Below are 21,606 nucleotides of genomic sequence, written 5' to 3'. Positions count from 1 at the left end.
ACCAGTAGATCTTGGCAGATTGGCAAATCTTTAATATATTAAACAAAACATATCTGCTAGAAACATTCTATTTATATAAAAATGCAAAAAGACCCCTTTAAAGACATTTCTTTGGCATACTTTCCCCTCCCTCCCCCACGTATATTGCAAGAAGCTCTCTGTTGATATGTCATTTGCTTGTAATGTAAACAGACAAAAAAAAAGTGTAATTAATAATACAAAGCTTTTTCTATAATACTGTCACAGTGCAGCAAGCATATATAACAACTCAGCATCAGCACGACCGTGTAGGCTGCGGTGTCGGCGATAAGGATTTAAATTGTATTAAATACCGGGTGCAGCGAAAGGTGGTTGGAGCCGGTGGTTGGGCAGAGAGGGGGAGGCAGGCGGGGAGCAGCAGGGTGGGGTGGGGTTGCAGGAGGAGAGAGAAATCCACCACGAAGTGCTTTTTCCTCCACGGCCTTGTGGCTCCCCGTCCCCGCCGGCCCCTGCCTGGCCCTCGTGGCCCCTCGGGAGGTAGCTAACTAATTAAACTCATTTGCACGCAGGAGAAAACTGGGGCGGGGGGGAGGCTGAAGGGCAGAGGAGGCACCAGGCTCTGCATCACTCTTAGGGCTGGGGTCGGCGTCAGGCGGGCTCACCGCCAGATGTGGGGTGAAATACAGCCCCTGGCTGTGGGGTAACCAACCTCCTCACGGCCTAGGAGACCTCCCAGAGCCTGCTGCTGCCTGCAGTGGGGCTTAGATGCTAGAAAAAAAAGGGGGGACTTGTTTTTAAATGGGGAAAAAATAAGTGCTTATCCAAGTTCCAGCCCTTTGGATGCATCATGGGAACTGCCCGAGGAAGGTCCCTAATGAATTGGCATCATTCTCCCGTTTTCTCAGGGATGGCCCCAGCTCCCCGGCGCTTTCCTCTCGTCTTACACGAGCACGAGGCCGGTAGCCGGGGGCGTTTCTCTGCCTTCCCACGAGCAAACCCAAGTATTTTCTGAGCGCGCGGCCCTGGTTAAGGACGAGGCCCTGTGCCGGGTCTCTGCCCGCGGCTTTGGCTCTTTGGTGCTTTGGTGGAGAGGGTCGGTCTCAGCTGCGGCAGCGGCACGGCTCCGCCAGCCACCCCGTGGCGTAGCTTGTGCCTCCGAGGGCTTGGGAGCCTTTTCTGGCCGCGATTTTAGCGTCTGGCACTGCAGCAGTGCAGACAAGCGCCTCGCCTCGGCGCTGAGGCTCCTCTCACCTTGTGCTTGCTTTGCAATATGGCTTTTTCTTTGGCAGCCGCGTAACCCACAGGGCTAAACGCCGGCGTCTTAACGCACGCGGATAAAAACTTTTGCATGTAAAAACTTTTCAGACGGAGAAGCTGCTCTCTGACTCGCTCCGAAGCAGCCTGGGGGGTCGCACAGGCGTCGGCGCTGAGGTGCCTGTACGTGAAGGGCACTTGGTGTGGTCCTCTCGGCGGGACTATTGCAGTCACGGCACCGGCGGGCCAGGGCCAGGGAACACTGGTCGGTAACGAGGCACTCGCATCACTTACTGATCTGTCTATACATATATACATTCAATAATATAGCTTTGAAAAATAGACATTTGTTTCCTCTGTATATTATAAAATAGCATTTAGGATCAGTCTGAAGTGACATGCAGGAGCGATTAAAGTAAGGTTGCAATTCAGGCTGCTGAAGAGCAAGGATTGCCTTTCACCTCGAGACCCCGGCGCCGCTACGGGAAGCTTTGAGCCTCCTCGGGGGGGGGACGGGTGGGCCCGGCCTCGCCCCCCGCCCGGGCTGAGCCGGAGCCCCCGGCCGTGCCGCCCGTCCCCACTAGTGCACGTGGCGATTCCCGCAGCGCCGCCTCCTCGCAGACGCCCCGAGCGGCTCCGGCCGCGGCTCCCAGAGGAAAATGCGGCGGCGCTGCGGCCGTCCGGTCCTTCCCCACCCTTACACGGTGGTTTCGCTCTTCCAGAGGCCGGTCTTCATCCCGGCCACGCTGTCGGCGCTGGCCAGGTTGATGTCGTACTTGCTGCCCTTGAGGCCGCCGTTGTGGCTGGCCACGTTGAGCGGGTAGGACCGGCGCTTCGCCTCCTTCTCGGCGGCGCCGGCTTGCCGCAGGTTGTCCCTGCTGGCGCTCCTCCGGCGAGCCTCGGCGAAATCGGGCGCCCGCCGGCCGCCGTCGCTGCCTTCCGAGTGGCTGGGCACCGTCTCCCCGTCGTGGGGGGCCCGTGGCGCCGCGCGGCCGCTGCTGACGGGGCTGTTCCTGCCGCTGTGGTAGCTCTCGGAGTGGCTGTTGTGGAGGCTCCCGCTCTCGCTGGAGGGATGCTCCGAGGAGGGGCCCCGCAGCATTTTCAAGCGGTGGTGCTTCCCATCCCGGCACTGCTTAGTTCTGCCCCGGTGGTTCCTGCGGCCGTGGAGGTTGCTGGCGTGTCTGCCGGCACCGCCGGGCTTGCTGTCACCGGGGTCCGGCTCCGGGCAAGCGGCCGGGCGAGTGTCCGCCTGGCTCTGGGCTACCTGCAGGTTGGTGAGCTTGCAGCGGCCCCCGGCTGAGCCGGCACTGCTGGGCGAGGAGGAGGAGGAGGCGCCGGAGTGAGCCGCCTCCGGGTCGCAGCCGATGAAGACCTGCGAGCCGTCCTCCGGCACCAGCCCGGGGTGGACGTACGCCTGCATGGGCAGCGCGTTCCTGTAGGAAGGGCAGCAGGAGAACCAGGAGTTGAGGACATCCCGGCGCCGGAGGCAGTGGTGGGTGAAGATGAAGAGTCCCAGCACCACGGCGGTGATGCCGTAGAGGCAGCTGAAGACGATGTTCAGGTACCAGCGCTGGGACACAGCCATGGCGCCAAATGTCCACAGGGCGACGTACAAGGCGTGGGTGGTCACCAGCGCCCAGAACTGCACCTGCAGCGAGTGGACACCATCGGCCTCGGGGCAGGGCGGCCCCGAGTTCAGCGTGACCGAGATGGACCCCGAGTCTGTCAGGAGGTCGCCAGCACCCCCCAGCCGCGGCGGTGGTGGCTCTGGCGGCTCGGGGACGTCTTTCCGGCGTGACGGTCGGCACTGGAGGCTCAGCCCGGCGCAGAGGAAGTAAATCCAGGTGACGAGCAAGATGAAAGCCACAGGGACGTAAAAAGCTCCCAGGCTGGGCCGCCACACCAGCCAGCAGCTGCACGGGAAGGAAGGGGCTTTGATGAGCAACCTGGGTGCCTGCACAGCCGGCAGTCACGTGTACTGCGCTGCTCGGGCTCCGCGGAGGCATGCTGGCTGCTGGTTTTCCCTATGGATTGCTCTTGGGGAAAAAAATCTCACCGGCCTTTCCCCAAGCTTGCCCGGATTCCTGGTGCTACCAGTTGCCCTGCCCCGGTGGAGAGAGGCCGCCCGTTTGGGGAGGGAGGCACGGTCAGGCAGGGACACTTACTAGGGGTTGTTGTCATGGTAGTTGTGGATGTTGACGGCTGCCGTGATCCCGCAGATGATGAGGGGGATCCCGCCGGCGATCAGGTAGAACCTGCACGGGGTGGGGGGGACACGGTGTCACCGCACACCCGGAGCGAGCCCTCGGAAGCACACGGCACAGCTGCGGGCAGCACGGCCTTGTGTGGCAGAGCGAGCCCTGCCCCAGCCTCTGGACATGGGGCCGGGGAAGCACCCGCGGGTCCCCGCTCCCCCGCAGGGCCAGGGCAAGGGGAGGGGGTGTCGGTACCGTAGCATGGGTCTGGGGGCCGGCTGAGACGCGTCCCCATCTGGCTGCCGCGGCGCCTTCCAGGTCAGCTCCTTGTAGAGCACCCTGGCTTTGACCGCCATCCACAGCAGGGTGGAGAGCGAGGAGTAGTGCAGGATGATGCCGACCTGTGGGCGAGAGCAGCGGTTGGGAAGGGGGATGCCGCGGACACGGCTGCGTCCCCGCCGGTCGCCGTCCCGCCGGGTGGATCCTCGCGGATGGCAGAGTGGCCCCGGGCAGCGGCCAGCCCCCCCGGCCCCCGTACCCACCGCCTGGCAGACGATCAGGTAGCCGGTGAGGGTGATGCCTCCCGCGAAGACGGCGGCTGTCATGGCGATGTGGAAGCAGAGGTTAAGCAGCATGTGCCAGCCCTTCCGCGGGATGAGAATGGTGCTGGAAGAGGCACAACGGGCGCCCGTCAGCTCCTGCCCGGCACAAATCCTGCCTCCGGGGGATGCTCCGACACAGCCAGCCCGTCCCTGGCCAGGCGAGGGAGCGCGGCTGGTAAAGCAGCCGTGCACGTACGGGCGTGCGTGTGGGCAAGGATTTCGCGTAGCTGCTGGCAGCGTGTCCCATCACGGGGCGGCCAGCAGGGACCCGCCCGGGGACGCGGAGAAGGGGGCGGCAGGAGCCGGGCTGGAGGGAAGGGACCCCGGCTCTGGGCTGGTCGGGGTTGGCTGGGCAGCACCACGTTTCCGTCGCTGGCTGTGGGCTGGCAGCGCTGGTGGTGTCAGAGCCACAGGCTTGGCCTTACATTTATCTAAATCATTGCTTGTTCGGTGTTAGATATAAAAATTATTGCTGGGTTCTTCCAACTGGGTGGTAGTTAGAGATGGACTGAGAGTGTTGCTGGACATTTTGTTAGTGTTTGTTTCACTTACAGTAAGGGGAATGGTTTGGCCTTATGTGCAACTCCTTAAGTGCTTGTTAAGTGTTCGATATAATACTTATTATTGGGTTATTTCTGAGAAGTAGAAAATAGACGTGGGCTAATAATGTTGCTTGGCTTTGTTAGTGTTTCACTTATAGTTAAGAGGAATGGTTTGGCCTTACGTGCATCTCGTTAAGTACTTGTTAACTGTTAGATATAATTAGTTTTGTTCTTTTTGCTACACAGGAGGCAGCTTGTGGTAGGTCAGTGGCCTGCTGGGTGCTCTCACGCTGGCTCATGCAGTGACTGTTGCCCTGAGCCCCTCTGCATCCTGATGGGGGGGAGTGGGGCAGTGGGGGGCTCCTGCTGCGCCTGGGGCTGCGCTGCCTGGGGCCAGAGCCCCAACTGTTCACCCCTTCTGACCCAACAAGGTCTCGGGGGGTCTTCACACCCACCCTCAAAGTCCCACTCGCCTCCCCCTCTGTGGGACAAGACTCAGCCGACCAGCCCAAGGTCCCCACTGCCATAAAGGCAGGACACACCCAGCCATCGCCCCGAGACGGGCTCCTGTGGCCATGCCGCTTGCGGGGCAACACATTCCTGGAGGGCCATCTCCTGAAAGCCCACCCCCTGAAAGCCCATCTCCTGAAGAATCACCCCCTGAAGCCCATCATCCCCTGAAGGTCCATCCCCTGGCTGGTCATCCCCGCAGACGGTTCCCCGGGCCCCTTCGGCCGCTGCCACAACCCAGGCCGGCGCCGAGACGCTCGCTCACCCGTGGTTGACGATGTAGGTGATGATGGTGGTGAAGAGGCAGAGCAGCAGCACGGCCGTGCAGGTGTACATGGCCGGGTGCAGCACCTCCGCCGCGCCTCGCGCCTCGCTGGGGAAACCGCTCAGCTCCTGCGTGGCGCGGCACAGCCCGTCAGAGCCACCCGTCCCACCCCACCGCCCCTCGGCAGCCCCCAGGCTCCGCGCCCTCCCTGGGCAAGGCTCCCAGCCCCATTGCTCGCCCCCCACCTACCATGAGCACAGCCACGTTGCTGAGGTGTCGGCAGTGCAGGGAGGTGACGTTGGGCTCGCGGGCGGCCAGCTGGCAGCCCTCGGCGCTCCATCCCCCCATGCCCCCCAGCACCTCGAAGTTCCAGTACGCGGCCACGGGGTCCGCACCCTCCCCGGGGTGCCGCAGCGACACAGCGACCGGCTCCGACAAGTTTCCCACCCCGCAGCCGTCTGGAACAACAGAGAAACCTGGTCAGGAAGACAAGTGACACCCCTCAGCCTGCACCCCCAAAGGGGGCTGGCCATGGGGGACCCCCCACTGCACCCCACAGGCACATTGCCACCTCCCCACGAGGACTCCAGGGATGGCAGGAGCCCCCGGGCACACCCCAAGGAGCCCCATGGAGCTCCATCCCCCAAGAAAAGCCCCACGTAGGGCCCTCCAAGCCCCCTGCCAACAGCAGCCCTTACAGGTCCCGGCGTAGATGACTGGGGTGGCCACACTGCGGCGCTTGCCATCGTCGGCCAGGCGGGAGGAGTTGCCCGTGCTGCAGAAGAGCTTGCCATTGCGGAAGACCAGGAGCTGGAGCTTGCAGTCGGCCAGCGGCGTGGCCGGGGCAGGGCTGGCGAAGAGGCTGGGTGGCAGCTGGATGGAGGCCAGGGCGATGCTGTTCTGCGGGCGCACGGTCACTGGTGAGCAGGGGGTCACCCCCCCCCCCCGTCCCCTCCACTCCCCCGGCTTACCCGTACCTTGATGTGGAAGCTGGTCAGGGAGACGTTGGGGCGTCCCGTGGTGCAGCGCAGCCTCAGCTGCTGGTCGGGCAGAGGCTCGGCCCCCCGCTCGGCCGGGGGGGGACGCCCGGCCGGACCCCCCTCCCGCCGCTGGAAAGCCACGCAGCTCAGCCCCACGTAGCTCTCGGGCTTCACCACGTACGCCTCGAAGGCGATGTTGCGTGAGTTCTGCCAGGCACAGCGCCGCGGGGCGGCCCTCAGCCCTGGCACAGCCAGAGACCCCCCAGCATGGGCTGTAACCCTTGGCATGGCCAGAGACCCCCCAGTACAGGCAGAGACCCCCAGCATGGTCAGAGACCCCCCCCCAGCATGGCCAAAGACTCCCTTGGCATGGCCAGAGACCCCCAGTATGGTCGGAGACCCCCTGCCCCAGCATGGCCAAAGACCCCCTCAGCATGGCCACAGACCTCCCAGCAGGTGCAGTGACCGCCCCCAGCAGGAGCAGAGACTTCCAGCATGGCCAGAGACCTCCTGGCATGACCAGAGAACTCCCAGCGTAGCCAGGGACCCCCCAGCACGGGCAGTGACCCCCCCGGCATGGCCCCAGAGAAGCCCAGCATGGCCAGAGACCCCCAGCACAGGAAGAGACACCCAAGGCATGGCCAGAGACGCCCCAGCATGAGCAGAGACCCCCATCATGGCCAGAGAGACCCTCAGCACAGGCAGAGACCCCCCACCAGCAGCCCAGCCACCTCCTCCTCCCCCTTCAGCCCCCTCCCATCTCCAGGCAGCCCCCCCTTGTCCCCCACTCACCACCGCCATGTGCTGGGAGTTGCTGCCGAGCGTGTGGGCAGCGATCTTCTCGAGGGAGCGGACGATGCTGGTGCAAGCCTTCTCCTCCTTCTGCGACATCCACAGGATGTGGTCGTCCACCAGCATGATGTTGCTGGCCATCTCCACGATCACGTCCGTCAGCTGCGAGGGCAGCAAGCGGCTCCGCAAAGAGCTACTGCCATCCCCAGTAGCAAACACCCCAATTCATGCTTTTCCACCCCAAATACACCTGGCGGGGCTGGGGGGAGCAGGGGGCCAGAGCGGTGCTCGTTACCTGCTTGATCTGGTCCACGTAGCCGATAAACTTCTCTATCATCTGGGCCACGTAGAGGACATCCACCATGTCCGAGAAGTTGGCTGCCTCAGCCGTGTAGACGCGGAGCTGGTGAGCCAGGGTCAGGGCGTTGGAGGCGTTGATGGGCATCTGCAGAGCGGCACGGCCATGGTGGGGTGACGGTCACCGGCTGCGCCAGCCCCCCGGCATGGCCGAGCCCCCCCCCCCGCTCCCTGGCTCACCAACACGAAGGTGTAGAGGACGCGGGTGATGTCGTTGGTGTAGAGGCAGTGGGAGTAGTCGCCCTCCTCCCAGCGCCCGGCGCGGTCGCAGCGCCGCCACGCCTGCTTCTCTGCCGCCGAGCCGCTGCCGGCCGGCCCCGCGGCGAAGGGGTACTGCAGGCAGGGCTGGTAGGCCGTGATGCCGGCCAGGGTGCGGGGCCACCTGCGGGCACAGACATCGGGTGACCGCGGGGCACCCACCGCTGGCACCCCCCCAGCCCGCTCCCCCCGCCCAGCGCCATGCCACGGCCCCCAAATCCCCCCAGCAAGCCCTTGGTGCTGGGGGGGTGTGTGTGTGAGGGTGATGCTCCCCAGAAAGCTGCCCCCCACCCCATCCTGTATCCCGCTCGCACAGCGCTGAGGGAAGCAGCGGGCGGGGGGCAACGCTAATTTAAGCCACATTGACTGTCCCAGTAATTTATATTCCGTAACAGCCCCGCCGGGGTTACGGCGGGCGCCCGGAGCCTTTCGTCTCGTGCCAGAGAAATTCCAACACCTCCGCCGCTGGAGCCGGGCTGCGCCGCCGGCACGGGAAGCCCTTCAAAGGCGCTGGCGCTCCCCGCAGCCGCTAATCGCTACCAGACGCCCGGTCACCTGCGGTGAGCCCCCCGCCCCGGCACACACCGCTCGCGCCGTACGTGGCACGCGCACGGGCGTCCCCCACCCGCCCCGCCGCCAGTGCCCACCTGAAGTCCCCGCGGTTGTTGGTGACGCGCTCGGCAGGGCAGTAGGATGCGGAGGTCTCCAGCACCACGATCTCCACCTTCTTGCTCACGTTGCCCTGGGAGGTGGAGACGGCGCATTCCCACTCGCCGTTGGCGGAGACGTGGATGTTGGAGAGGATGAGCTCGCTGCGGGCAGAGGGGACGGGCTGGCACGGCGGGTCTGCCCCACGGCGAATGCGTGGCAGCGGTCCCCCGAGCTTGGGGATGTGGGGGGACACACCACGAAGCAGAGGAGGCACTTGGCATCCCACCCACGGCACTTGGTACCCACAAAACAGCAGGCCCTGCGGCCACAAGTGTCTGTCCCCATCCCCGTCCCCATCTTATCTCCACCCCTGTCCCCATCCCACCTCCATCACTGTCCCCATCTTGTCTCCATCACTGCCCCCATCCCCACCTCTGTCACTGTCCCCATCTCCATCCCTGTCCCCATCTTATCCCCATCCCCATCCCCACCTCCATCTCCACCTCCACCACCGTTCCCATCCCCGTCCCCCCTCCCTGACCTGGTGATGAAGGTGCAGTCATGGATGAGGCTCTCCTCCACGATGACGCCCGTCCGCTCGTCCTCCTCCACGGGCTCGCGGTTGTGGAACCACCGGATCTGGGTGCTGTTGTCCAGGTAAGTGGCGGTGCACTGGAAGGGCAGCCGGTCGCCCTGGAAAACCACCTGGCGCAGCGACGGGATGAGGTGGTGGGTGTGCAGCTCCGGGGCGCCCGCTGCGGGGGACACAGCCGGCGGGGTGAGCTCGCGCCCCCGCCCGCCGCCGCCGCCCCCGCCCCGGCCCCGGCTCACCGCAGCGGAGCTGCCCGTCCCGCGCGCTGCGCAGGGGGAAGGCCTGGAGGTGCCGGGGGTAGACGCACGCCGTCCGCTCCGAGATCTGCGCCGAGCGGTTGCGGGCCCAGGGCAGCACCCAGCGCAGGTTGCAGTCGCACGTCAGGTACTCGGTGGCAAAGTCCCTGCAAGGGACGGCGTCACGGGGCGCCTGGGGCATGCTGCCAGCCCCGGGACCCTCTGGCAGGGCCCCCCCCGGGTGCCAAAATCCCGGGGCACAAACTCACACGACTTTCAGGGAGGGGAGCTCGTCAAAGACGCCGGGTGGGAGGCTGGAGAAAATGTTGCCAGACATGTTCCTGCGGGACAGGAGGGAAGGGTGACGTGGAGGGGACCGGAGACCTCCCAGGCCCCGCGCACCCCGTGGTGAGAGTGGGCACAGGGCACGAGCCCCCGCGCCGGCCGCAGGCAAAGGGTAGGGACCAGCCTTGGGCCACAGCACAGGGACAGCCCCGGGGGCTGCAAAACTGCCAGCGGTGCCCCAGGGCATGGGACAGCCCCCGCCGGGGGCTCCTCCCGCTTGGGAGCCAGGAGCCAGGGCTGGCCGGGGGGTCCCCAGGGTGATGCTTACAGCCTGAGGAGGTTGGGGAGCCCCTGGAAGACGCTGGCGCTCAGGCAGCCGATGCGGTTGTTGGAGAGGTCCCTGCGAGGCAAGTGGAGGGGCCGTCAGGGCTGGGGGGGCCCCGCTGGCCCCGGGGGGCTCCTGGGGGGGCTGCGCTGGCACTTACAGACGCTTCAGCTCGGGGAGGCCGAGGAAAGCGCCCGGCTGGACCGTGCTGATCAGGTTGTTCTTCAGGTCCCTGCGGGGAGACAGACACAGACCTCAGGAGCCCCATCGACACAGTGGGGCGGGGGCACGAGCGCACCCCGATCCCCTGCCAGCCCCCATCTCCCAGGCACAGGTTCCTCAGCGGCCCCAAGCGCTGCAGAACCCCCTGCAAGAGCCTCATTAGCAGCTTTCCGTCCCATTTCCCTCTCGTTAGCTCTCCAAAGGGCGCAGGGGAGGCGAGAGGCTCCCCACCGCTGTCGGGGGGGGGATGCCCCGTCCCAGCGCGTTATCTCCCGCGGGTGGGGTAAGAGCACGCCGCAATCGCCAGCGCCGAAAGGGCTTTGCGGCCCTCAGGAAGCTCGTTTGGGTGATCAGCCCGACTGGAGGCACGTATCTAATCGGAGGGTCGCCGGGCGTGCGCCGGCGCGGGGTGTCGGCTGGTGGCATCGGCTGCTCCGTCCACAGCCCCGGGGACCCCCGAGGTGGCTCCTGCCGAGCACCGGCGCTGGCCGGGAGAGGAAATGGGATCCATATGGCAGCGCCGCGGTTATTTATAGTGGTCACCAGGGTGCCGGGGTCACCCGCTGCTCCGTGCAGGGCCCTGGGGACACGCCAGGGCCATGAGCCAGCTCCTGGGAGGGGGCAGTGGGGCAAAGCCTTGGGGCAGAGCCGGGGGTGCAGGCGGGCACGGGGGTCCCACCAGCGAGACACGAGGGGCCGCTGCCATGAACACACAGAGGTGTTTTGTCTCCAGAGGAAAAATCACCCCGCTGGGGTCCCCAGGGAACCCCAAACGGGCCGGGCGGGGCGTGGGGGTGCACAGCCCTGGGGTGCAAACCCACGGAAGGGAAATGGTGGCTGTGAGGCCTCCCCGGCCGGCATCACCCCCGCCTCGCTCGGCCGACACGACAGCTCTGCCCACGCCTGCCAGCTCCGACAGCCGGCTGTGCGGGCAGGAGTGCGGGCAGGAGTACAGGCAGGGGTGCAGGCAGAGGGGCCAGGTGAGTGCTGGTGCTGAAGGAACAGCTCCGCTCACCTGCACCGCCAACACCCGCTGCACCAACACCCGCCCCAAAAACACCCGTCCCGCAAACACCCGTCCCGCAAACACCCGCCCATACGCACCAAGGGGCACCACCCGTGCCAGCCCCGCTCCCCGCCGGGGACCAGCCGCAGGTCCCCAGGGACCCCCGGACCCCCCTCCCAGCACCCACCACCAGCAGGGCCCGCAGCGGTCGGGGACGCAGCGTCCAAAACTCAGCACCCCGGGCTCCGGTCCAGGGGTTGGGGGCTGCAGGGGACCATCGGCCCCGGGTGGGACCCCCCCAGGCGCTGCGTGGGGCCCCGGGGGCTCGCGGCCAGCCCGGCGCAGGGCCCGGCGGGGAGCCTTCCTCGCTCAGGCACATCCTCCCCGCTGGCCGGGGGCCCGGGGCTGCTGCTGATTTCCGATAAGGCTCCTCTCCCCGCACTGCGGCTGTTTGCCTTCGCGTTTCCGCCGGTCCTGAGCCCCCTCCTCCCCCTGCCCCGGCGGGGTGACGCGCCGCAGGCACGAGAGCCGTCGGCGACGTGGTGCCACGTGTGCGCGGGGACCCCCCTGACACCACGGGGACCCTGCACGGCCACCGCCCGGGCCTCGACACACCCCGAGCCCCCTCGCTGCCCGCAGCCCCCCCCCGGGGGGAAGCGCTGGCCCCGGCGCAGGGCAGGACGTTCCCAAGCGGGGCTGCGCTAATGAGCGCGGCCCCCCCGGCCGCATACCGGCCCCGCTCAGACTCATTAATCTCATTACGCCGCTACAAATCACCGGAGATGCCAAGCTGCAAGGCCGGAGAGGGGCGGTGGTCCGTGGGGGGACCCTGCACACCGCTGGGACCCTGGGAACGGGGGTTCCCCCCGTCACGCTGGGACCCCAAAGCCCCCACGGTGGGCACCCAGGGTGGGCGGGAGCCCCAGGACGAGAAGCGAGGGGCCCCCGGAGCCCCCGCCGCATCCCCGCCGCGCCAGCGCTGTCCCTCCACGGGGCACGTCTGCGCCGCGGCCCCGAACCGACCCGATGAAAACAATTACGGCTCCTGTCGAGAGCGATCAGGCGCGGCGCGGCGCGATGCCGGCCCGGGACGGGGGCGCACTGCCCGCGGCCCCCCCCAAAACCCGCCGGCGCTCCCGCTCCGACCCGCGTGGGGCCTTGGCGCTGCAGAGGTGAGCGGGAGGTGACGCGGGCGGCTGCTCTCCCAGAGCACGGAGACTTTTAGGGGGTCCCCGGACACCCCGGGGGCTGCAGAGCCGCAGTCCCCCCAGGGTGTTGGCCCCCCCAGCTCTGCCACGGCCCTTCCCGGCAAGCGCAGCGCCCGCGGTGGCCCCGGCTGCTCCCTGCCCGCGCGCACGTTAATCCCTCCCGTTAATGAGCGCTCGGTGCCAGGAGCAGGGGGAGGTGGAGGAGGTGACCCCACACCTGAAGCCATGCCCGCGGTGCAGCCCCGTGCCCACCAGTACAGCCCCGTGCCCACCAGTACAGCCCCCAGTGGGCACCACCAGGCTCTGCTGCGGGTCAGGGCAGGTGCACGGCCTGTAACTCGGACAGATACACGTTAATAAACGCTTCCTTGTTCAGGCTAACGAAAGGCAGGCAGTGTGGGTCCCGCTGCCCATGGGAAGACCCCCTGAGCCCCCCGGCTGCTGTCGTGGGGCTGTGACCCTCCCCAGACCCGCCGCTGGCCAAGCGCGGCTGAAGCGGTGGGTGCGCAAGCCCCGGGCGTGCTGCCTGCCCCTGCCTGCACTCTCCGCTGCCCTCACCTCCCCGCTGCCCCTGGCCGCCGCCCGTCTGCACCCAGAGCGATGCCCTGAGAGAAAATGCCGGGGCAGGGACCCACCGCCCGAGGGCAGGGGACCCCCACCGCCCAGCCCGGGCCCCAGTGCCGCGGGGAATGCCCAGGGCCGAGGCCACCGTCACACCGGGTGAGCGGCCGGCGGCGGGAGCCCACCCGGCCCCGCTCAGCGCAGGAATGTGCGAGACCCTCGCGGGGCCGCGGCGGGGAACAAAACGCCCTCAGTGCGCCGGTCCCCGCTCCTGCATACCTACGGATCAAACCCATCTGGGGGCCATAAATCTCCCCTTATTACAGCTCCCTCCATAGAGATGCCTTTCATGGAGAGATAAGAAAGTTGACTTTGTTCGGGGGGACAATGTTGCTTTTCATACCAGCCCCCACGGAGCGCGGCCCCCCCCGGTGCCTCCCGCCCCAGCGCAGCTCCCGGGGTCCCTGGGATGCCCGTGGGTGCCAGTGGCAAACCCTGCGCCCTGGTGCCGGCCCCGCCGCAGCACCCGGGAGCGACGTCGGGAGCAGGACCTGTGGGGTGCTGCCGGCACCTGCCCCGCAGAAGCCCTGCCTGCACCCCGCTGCCTGCTGCTGCCCGCCCCGACCCCCCAGCCGCCCGCCGGGCACTCACAGCTTCTCCAGCGCCCGCAGCCCGAAGAAGGAGCCGTTCTCCAGCACCGTGATCTTGTTGTTACTCAGCAGCCTGTGGGAAGAGCAGAGGGGCAGCCCCGTTACTCGACCTGCCGGGGAGCCCCAGCCATGCCCCGGTGACCCGCGAGGCTGGGGAGGGAGCGGGGATGGCCAGACCCCACTGCGAGAAGCAGCAGCTGCGGTTGTGCCGCCGGGATGGTGGCGGCAATGGTGAAGTCCCAAGGACAGGTTTGCACGGTCGGGTGGAGACATGGGACGCAACGGCCGTGCCGGGATGCCGCGCCGTGGCCCATGTGCATAGCAGCACCGGGCTGGAGGTGTCAGGGCCGTGCTGGCTCCTGGGGCATCGCTGCTGGGCCTGGGTGCAAGGAGCTGCACGTGCAGGCAACGAGGTCCCCACCCCAGCGCCTGCCCCGAGAGGGCACCTCAGGGACCTGCAGCCAGGAGGGGACCCCATGGCACCCCCAGCTCTTGCCCCCCACCGACCTGACCCACTCTGGTCACGGCAGTGTGGCTGTCGCGGGAGCCTTGGAGCACTGAGATTTTATTCCAAAATAAACAGCTCTGCCACGGGGGCCCTTGCGGGGTGACAGGAGAGGGGGGAGGGCACAAGCACCCGACAACTCAGCCGGGAGCTCATTAAAGCTCCTCAGTGGCAATTAGCAGAGCCAGACCCTGGCCTGGGGACGGGAGCTGGCTCTCAGGGACCAGAGGTACTTCCCTGGAGCTCCAGGGTGGCCGCGGGGGCACCGGCAACGCTCCCGCCGACAAACGTCACCCAAAAGCAGAGCGGGGGCAGCCGCCAGCTGGGGCCGGGAGGGCACCCTGGAGCCCCGGCCAGGGGAAAAAAAGGCTCATTGAGGGCCGGCGCTGGGGCTGTTTACACACGGGGGGGCTCTGCGGCCCAGCTGAATGGCGGCTGTGTGCGGCAGAGTCCCGGCTCCCCCAAACACCCACCCTGCGGCCGCCGCCGCCAACCGCGCTCGGCTCTCCCTGGCCGGGGTCCCACACCGGGGCTGCCCGAGGAGCGGACGGGACCGGGACCCGGCTCGGGGGGCTGCCAAACCCCCGGAGCGATGTGGAGGGAAGGGTTGGGGGGCAGCCCCCCACTTTGTGCTGCATCCTGTGCTAATGAGGAGCCACCACCGGGCCCGGCCGCGTCCGCGGGGCCCTGCGACCCGGCTGGCGGTGGGGAGCGGAAGCGGCGGCGGCCTCGCCAGCCTGCAAATTGCTTCCACACGTGGCGGCCGGAGCTGCCGCGGCCGGGGCCACGTCTGGCCCTTTCCTCCCTGCGGAGACCCTGCTTTGGCGGGGCCTGGCTCACCCGCAGCGAGCACCACGCGCAGCCCCGGGGTCCTGCCCGGAGCGGGGGGCGGCAGGGATGCTCCCAGCCCCACGGGGCGCCTTGACTCCCCGTCACGTCGACGGTGGGGGCTGTTACTCAAGGCCCCAACAGCTCCAGAAGGTTTTCATTCCATCGGCAGCGGATTTCACAACCCAGCAAAGCCTCCGCAGGCTGCGTGCACAGGGGAGGACCTGGGGCGCTCCCTGCTAAAGCGAGGGCAAGCAGAAACCCCCGGCTGGGGGGGGCCGAGCTGGGATGCGTGAGGGACCCCCCCTGGAACAGCCCTGGGGGCTGCATGAGCTGCGAACGCAGAAACCAGACTCTGGTCTCACACCTCCTGTGTTTGCTCCCGTGCCCTGGGGGTGCAGGGGGGTCCCCAGCCAAGGATATGTGGAGCCTTTGGGCAGGGAGGAGCCGGGCACCGGGAGCAAGCCAGACCCAGCCACACCAGAGCCTCCCAGAGCTGAGCCCAACTGGGAACGCAGCCCCCAGGGCTCAGCCTCGGCCCCAGCGACGCTTGCTTTGTTCATGGACCCCCGGGACCGCCCGTGCCTCCGCCATCAAAACAGATCTCCCCGCCTTAAAAGGCACCACTCCGGCGGGATCGGCCTCCCCTGGGATCTGCACCCACGGGACATCCTCCCCGCGGGGCACTTGGGCCAAGGGTGAAGCCACCCCCGGCGCCACTGGCTCCCCAGGATGGGCTGTCGGGGACCCCTGAGCCGCGGGCACTGCCCGTCCATGCAGCGCCCTGCTGCTCGCCACCTGGTCTGCCCTTCCTTAAGGAAGAGTTCCTTGACCAAAATGAGGGTTTGGCACACAAAAATTGCACTGACAGCAGCGATTTGACTGAAAGTTTTCTTCCTGACAAAACTTTTATCAATCCTGGCTCTTCTTTTCCCCATCCTGTAGAAGCCAGCTGGGTCGCGTTCCCCTGTTACAACTCACATCCTCAGACGCGGTTTTATTTTGTTTTCTCTAGTTTTATGGATACTCCGTTCCAAAATGTTTTCTGTTTTTTTCTTTTTTTCCAGGAAGTTCTCATCAGGCTCCACAGGACTTTCCGTTCCCGCGCGTCCGCAGGCGGCAGAGCCGAGTGCGGGTCCCGGCACTGTCCCCTCACAGGAGATGAGCTGAGAAACCCCAAAATACGATGGAATAAGTGTGCCCGTGAGGTCACCCCGACCCAGCACACGGGGGCCACGGGTGAGCAGCCCCCAAGCCGCCCCGGGGCAGCGGGACCGCGCCCCGGGAACCCAGCCCTTGGCACTCAGCCCAGCCCGGGGCTCCTCATCCTCGGCAGCGCTGGCCGAGAGGTGGTACCCCAAAACCCAGCCCAGCAGCCACGCGCCTGGGAAAAGGCCCGGGGACTCCATGCATGCCCCCAGCTCTCGACGTCCTCGCGCCGCTCCAGCGTCCCCCCATCTGAATCGGCGCCTTCATCCCACCCCGAGACCCTCCGGCATCGTGGGGCGTGGGGGGGCAGGCAGCTCCCGGGACAGCCCCGCCGCTGCCACAATAATCGGCTAATTGAGCGATGGCTGGAAAAGTCTCTCCGGACAATGCGGGGATTAAGGACTGGAGCGTCGAGTCAAACGGAAACGACGGGGGGGATGCGTGATGGGGATGGGGGCGGCGGGAAGGAACCCCCGGGGAGCATCCTCCCATCCTGGGGGGTTCAGCCTTGGAAGGGGTTCGGCATCCTCGCTCCGACCCGCCCGCGCCGAGGCTCTCAGGGCTTGGAGCCCTCGAGGCTGCAGGCGGGGAGATAGAGAGATCCCTTCTTCTTCTTCTCCTTTTTTTTTTTTTTTCCAATCTCAAAAAGAAGAGCCAAAAGCGAAAAAAACAAGATTGTTTTTTCAAGCACGCTGGAATCCACTTGGATAAATAACGGCTCCAGAAACTGGGCTGCTGAAACAATAAACTTCCTCTGGACCCAACCAAAAAAGGACGCGGGGAGACGGTGGCTCCCCAGCCCGGGCAGGCAGGGGAAAGGCGCAGGCAGGGGAAAGGCGCAGGCAGCGGCACGGAGGTTAATAAGGGGGGGCCGCGGTGGGGGCGGGGAGGCCGGCTACGCTTTGCTCTCCAAGTGCCTTAATTCAAAGCATATGCTCGCAGCAGATACGGCGCAGGCTGCGCCCCGAGCAGAGCTCGCTGGTTTGCAGAGGGATTTTAGAAGAGAAAAAAGGGGCCCCGGGGCTGGCAAGAGGTGCCGAGGGCTCCAGCACTGGGAAGGGCTCCGGCAGCGGCCCAGGGGGGACCCCGCAGCTCCCAGCCCAGTGGGGCCGGAGACCCCCCAGACCTGGTGGGAGCTGCCCCCTCCCCGCTTTGTTTGGGCGCTCGGGGGCTCTTCCCCTCCCCGCGACGTGCCTGGGGCGTTGCCTCCAGTTTCACGTCACACCGGGCTATTTTGGATGGTGAAAATTATTGTTCCAACCCTCGGCTTTTGTTAGCACAGGAAAAATAAGCCCCGGAGAGGAGGTGAAACCTCCCGAGCCGACGCGGGGCATCAGGGCTGGGATGCTCCGACGCGACCCACAGCCCCTCGAAACACCAAACCTGCTGGACCTGCAGCCCAATAAATAACAAATAAAAAGCTGAAAAAAGGTTTGAGAAAGAAACCATCTGCAGGGCCCAGGATAAACCGGCCTCGGAGAGGGGAGTTCAAGTAGAACTGGAAATTGGTCATAAGTCAAAGCCCTCTATTCCCTGCAGACAATCTGTAATTTCAGTGCAATCAAGCTGTGCACATAAATGAGGCCTGTGCTGGGATTCCACATCTGGAAGAGGTTTGGGCTCCTGCCTGTGTGACAGCGGGGCCGGCTGCGGCCGGCGCGGCTATCTGGGTCTCGTTAGGGATACAGTGCTTTTTCCATTAGGCGATTAGCACGGGGGTCAGCTGGAGGGGGAGGGAATTAAAGCCTTGTTAATACGCGTCTGCAGAGCCCCGGCACCTCGCAGCCATGCCGGAGGGACGCCCCGAGAGGTGCCAAATCCCCCAGCCCTGAACCACAGGGACACCGCAGTCCTGGGAGGCCGGACCATGACGGAGGGGCTGGGGGATGCCCTGTGCCCCAGGCCGCATCGGTCTGCAGGGCTACGAGTCAAAAAGGGGGGACAAGCCAATCTGTTAGGGCTGGCATCCCTCCTTCCTCCCCACGATGGGGGCAAGAACTAACCTCCAGGTATAAAAGAGGGCGGCTGTCAGAGAGCCTTGTAACGCCTGCCGGGGGTGCACGGGGATATCGCAGCCCCGGGAGCATCATCCCGCTCGCTGGACGCCACACCAGCTCCCTGCGCCTGCTCCGTGGTGAAGGCAGCGCTTCTGCCTGCACTGGTCCTGGCACGAGTTCCTCAGGTGGGACCGAAGGCCGGCGGGACACGGCCGGGACAGCCGGGGGTATTTAGGCAAGAACCCAAGTGCCACAAGTCTCTGCCCCGCTGCCATCCTGCAGCTCAAGGGGCTCCGGCACTGGAACCCCGGATCAAGGCCACCGGTCCCCAGCACCCCCGGCCACGCCGGCTCTGCTCCCCGCCACCGCGGCCTCCCCACATGGAGTTAATTTCTGCAGCTCCACATCTGCGGGCACTGCCTGGGCTGCGGAGCAGCGATCCTGCGAGGGGCCGAGGGGAGAGGAGAGGAACCGCAGCTCTGCTCAGCGGACGGTTCCCCGTGAGGAACTGCCACGTTCCCTGGGACACCACGGCCGAGCCCAGCACCCACCGTGGGCACCCGTCAGCCCTCGTCCCCTGCTCTGCCCGTCCTCAGGCTGCGATGCCAGCGAGCGTTTCGCAGGCGCGGGGGGTAAATAAGCAGCAGCTGCCACGGAGGCAGCCTTGGATTCCTCAGTGCAGGCCTAATAATTAAAGATAAATAAAGAAGTAAATGGAGAGTGTGGGAAAAAGCCAAATGAGAGCCAGGGTGAGGGATGTGCCGAGTGCCCGCACACCCCCAGCCATCACCCGGGCGGCCGGGACAGCAGCGCTCCCGCGCCGGGAGCCCTCGTCCCGCGCGCAGCTCGTTAGCACTAACGCGCGGCTGCTTCCAGGCCAGGCCGGACGACGGCTGGAACCGGGCTCCGCTTTTGAGCGTTCTCCTGCACAAAACACACCACGCGTTGCCTGCGACTGGGGCAGCGCCGACGCGGAGCATCCCTGGGGCGCAGGCGGGACTGGAGCATCCCTGGGGACACAAGTGGGACCGAAGCATCCCTGGGGACACAGGCAGGAGCCCTGCCCCGAGCCGGCTCACCCGTGGGGCTCAAAATTTGCCTGTCCCCAGCGGGGTGTCCCCCGAGGCACGTGCAGCCCTTGCCATGTGCCCAGGCCCCGCTGCCGCCTCCGCTCCCTGCTCGCACCCCAGCAGCTCGAGGAGACGCTCCCGAAGCTGGAGCCTCTGGTTTTGATTGTTCCATCTGGAAAGGGTTTAGAATAAATCATGTTTACTGCGCGAGAGCAGAGCCCAGGGTCACCGCATATTTGTAGGTTTCTGCCTACGCCTGTAGGTTTCATGTCGCGTTTTAGTGGGATCGTGTAATGCCCTAATGCTTCGGCACGGCCATCCCGGCCCCTCCGAGGGAGCCGGCCCCGGCACGGGGGCTCCAAACCCCCCTGTCCCGCCGGGCACGGCCCGCCTTGGCCGCACCGCCGGCGCAGGGCTGCAGCGGGGCTCCACTCGGGCTCAACATCGCGGTTACACTCGCTCACGCTGCAGAGAGCGCCAGGGCAGGCAGCTAACCGGATCCTTTTCCCTAACACAAACTGACAAAGGACTCAAACATCCCTGCGGGTATCACCGAGGGGCTGACGTATAAGAAAGGGCTGTAGGAGGAGAGAAACGAAGAGCAAAGCCCGCCCGAGCCTCACCTGCCCTGCAGCCTCCCAGCGTCCCCCTGCCAGGGCAGCCCGGGACACACATCGGTGCTGTCGCTCCGGGGTGATTTACGCTTTTATTACGACCGTCGCACTTCCGACCCTGCTCGTGGCAGCCGCGCGGCGCAGGCGTGTTCCACGGCCGCGCTCCACGTGCGGGACGGTGCCGCCGGTTGGGTGTCCCACGCAGCCACCCCGTTTGCAGCCGCTGCCACCCCAAAACGAAGCCCCTTCGCAGCGAGCACGTGCGGAACCAAGAGATGCTCGGAAATAGCAGCGACTCCGGCGCGTGAGCGGCAACGCGACCAAGTGGGTTCAAGCACGCGAGAGCGGACGGGACCAGGAGCGCCGCAGCCCCCCGCCCAGCCCCAACCTCCACAGCGACCCACAGAACCCCCCGAGGAGCAGAAGGGGAGCGGCGAGGCCGCGGGCACGCTGGCGGGGGCAGGCAGGCATGGCCACCCTCGTGGGACGACGCTCCGGGAGACGTTCCCTCCAGCAACGGCGCTGCCGGCCCTGCCCTCCAGAACCAGATTTTAATTCAAACGTTTCTTCTGGAGTTATAAATAAACCCTGCAATCCGCTGCTGCAGCGAGCGGGCGCAACGGCTGCCAGCGCCGGCCGAAACCCCGACCCCCCCCGGCACCGAGGGCCCGAGGAGACTTTTAGGAAGCAAGAGGCAGCTGTAGACCCTTTGCACAAACCCAAACCCCACTTACTGCTCCTGAGCTCTTTCCAGCCAATATTTCCAGCGAGAACAGCCACTCTCAAACAAAACCCTCCTCCCCCCGCGCTCAGACAGCGAAGGCTGCGGAGGGAAGCGGGAGCGGGAGCCCGTTTCCTGGATTTCCAGCTCACGTCCACACCGCGACCCGCGGGCAGAGCGGGGCCCTGCCCGTTATTCCAACACCCCCCCGCTTCGCTGCGAGTTTGAGGGTCACGCAGAGCCCAGCAACGCTTTTGTGGGTGTGGAGCCGCTTATCCAGGGAGAAAAATAAGCGAGGAAAGTAACGGTCTGCGCCGCGCTCCCCCACACCGCGGGACTTTGTCCCCCGTCCCCCTTGTCCCTGCCAGCACCTGCCCGCCCGTGGGAACGCGGCCCCGGGTGGCTCCACCGGCGGGGGCGGGATGCGGGGGTCTCCCCGCTGTGCACTGCTCCAGGGCCCCCCCCCACTTCCCCGGGGCCGCCCCCCACGCGTGGGCTCCAGTCCCTCTCAAGGCGCAGCAGATGCTGGGGGCTGGGAGGGGGGATGCCCAGGGCCGGGGGGTGATGCCGGGGGGGGGATGCCCAGGGCCGGGGTGGACGCCCGGGACCCGGGAGCGATGTCCGGGGCCGGGGGGGCGATGCCGGGGCGCGGGGGCGATGCCCGGGACCAGGGGAGCGATGTCAGGGGGTGATGCCCGGGGCCGGGGGCGATGCCGGGGCCGGGGGGGCGATGCCGGGGCGCGGTACTCACAGCGTGGCGGTGCCGTCGGGCAGCAGGCGCGGCTCGGGGGGGGCCGGGAGCCCCCCGCCGCTGCAGACCACCCTCCGGCGGGGCGCGGCGGGGCCGCCGGGCGCCTTGGGCCGTTCGGCCGAGCACTTGCAGCCCAGACTCTGCGCGGGGCAGCTCCGCGCCGCCCCCCCGCCGCTCCGCGCCGGCACCAGCGGCACCAGTAACACCAGTAACACCAGCAGCGGCACCGGCGCCGCCGCCCGCCGCATGGCCCCGGCCCCGGGGCGACGGGCTCCTCCGGGCTCCGGCTCCGGCTCCGGCTCCGCGCCCGCCGCCGCCCCGCTCCCCGGGGCGGCTCCGGCGGCGCCGCCTCCCCCGCTCGCCGCGCTCCGCCGGCCCTGGCGCCTCCCCCGCCCCGCCCCGGCCCGCCCCGGCCCCGGCCCCGCCGGGGGCACCGGCTCG

The 21,606-nt window shown here is 66.7% G+C and overlaps 1 protein-coding gene across 2 annotated transcripts; it reads right to left on the bottom strand.

Moving 5' to 3' along the window:
- Positions 1-11: 11 nt before the first annotated feature.
- On the bottom strand, positions 12-21,477 carry ADGRA2 (adhesion G protein-coupled receptor A2). 2 transcript variants are annotated; one of them, XM_074808144.1, is made up of 19 exons: positions 21,166-21,477; positions 13,472-13,543; positions 9,984-10,055; positions 9,827-9,898; positions 9,483-9,554; positions 9,217-9,380; positions 8,927-9,140; positions 8,382-8,546; positions 7,657-7,858; positions 7,415-7,564; positions 7,120-7,281; positions 6,319-6,534; positions 6,046-6,247; positions 5,597-5,805; positions 5,348-5,475; positions 3,971-4,094; positions 3,684-3,829; positions 3,399-3,488; positions 12-3,146 (listed from the first exon to the last, which is right to left on the bottom strand). In XM_074808144.1, exons 1-19 carry the CDS (start codon positions 21,411-21,413, stop codon positions 1,931-1,933), a joined length of 3,924 nt encoding a protein of 1,307 aa, XP_074664245.1. In that variant the 5' UTR covers positions 21,414-21,477; the 3' UTR covers positions 12-1,930. The 2 variants fall into 2 exon arrangements, with proteins under 2 accessions (XP_074664245.1, XP_074664246.1); XM_074808145.1 differs by having other exon boundaries at positions 6,325-6,534.
- Positions 21,478-21,606: the final 129 nt, after the last annotated feature.

This window comes from Strix aluco, chromosome 28 (assembly GCF_031877795.1).
Source record: "Strix aluco isolate bStrAlu1 chromosome 28, bStrAlu1.hap1, whole genome shotgun sequence".
Taxonomy (NCBI): domain Eukaryota; kingdom Metazoa; phylum Chordata; class Aves; order Strigiformes; family Strigidae; genus Strix; species Strix aluco.
Note: the sequence above shows the minus strand (reverse complement) of the source record. Positions and strands in the feature narration are given on the sequence as shown.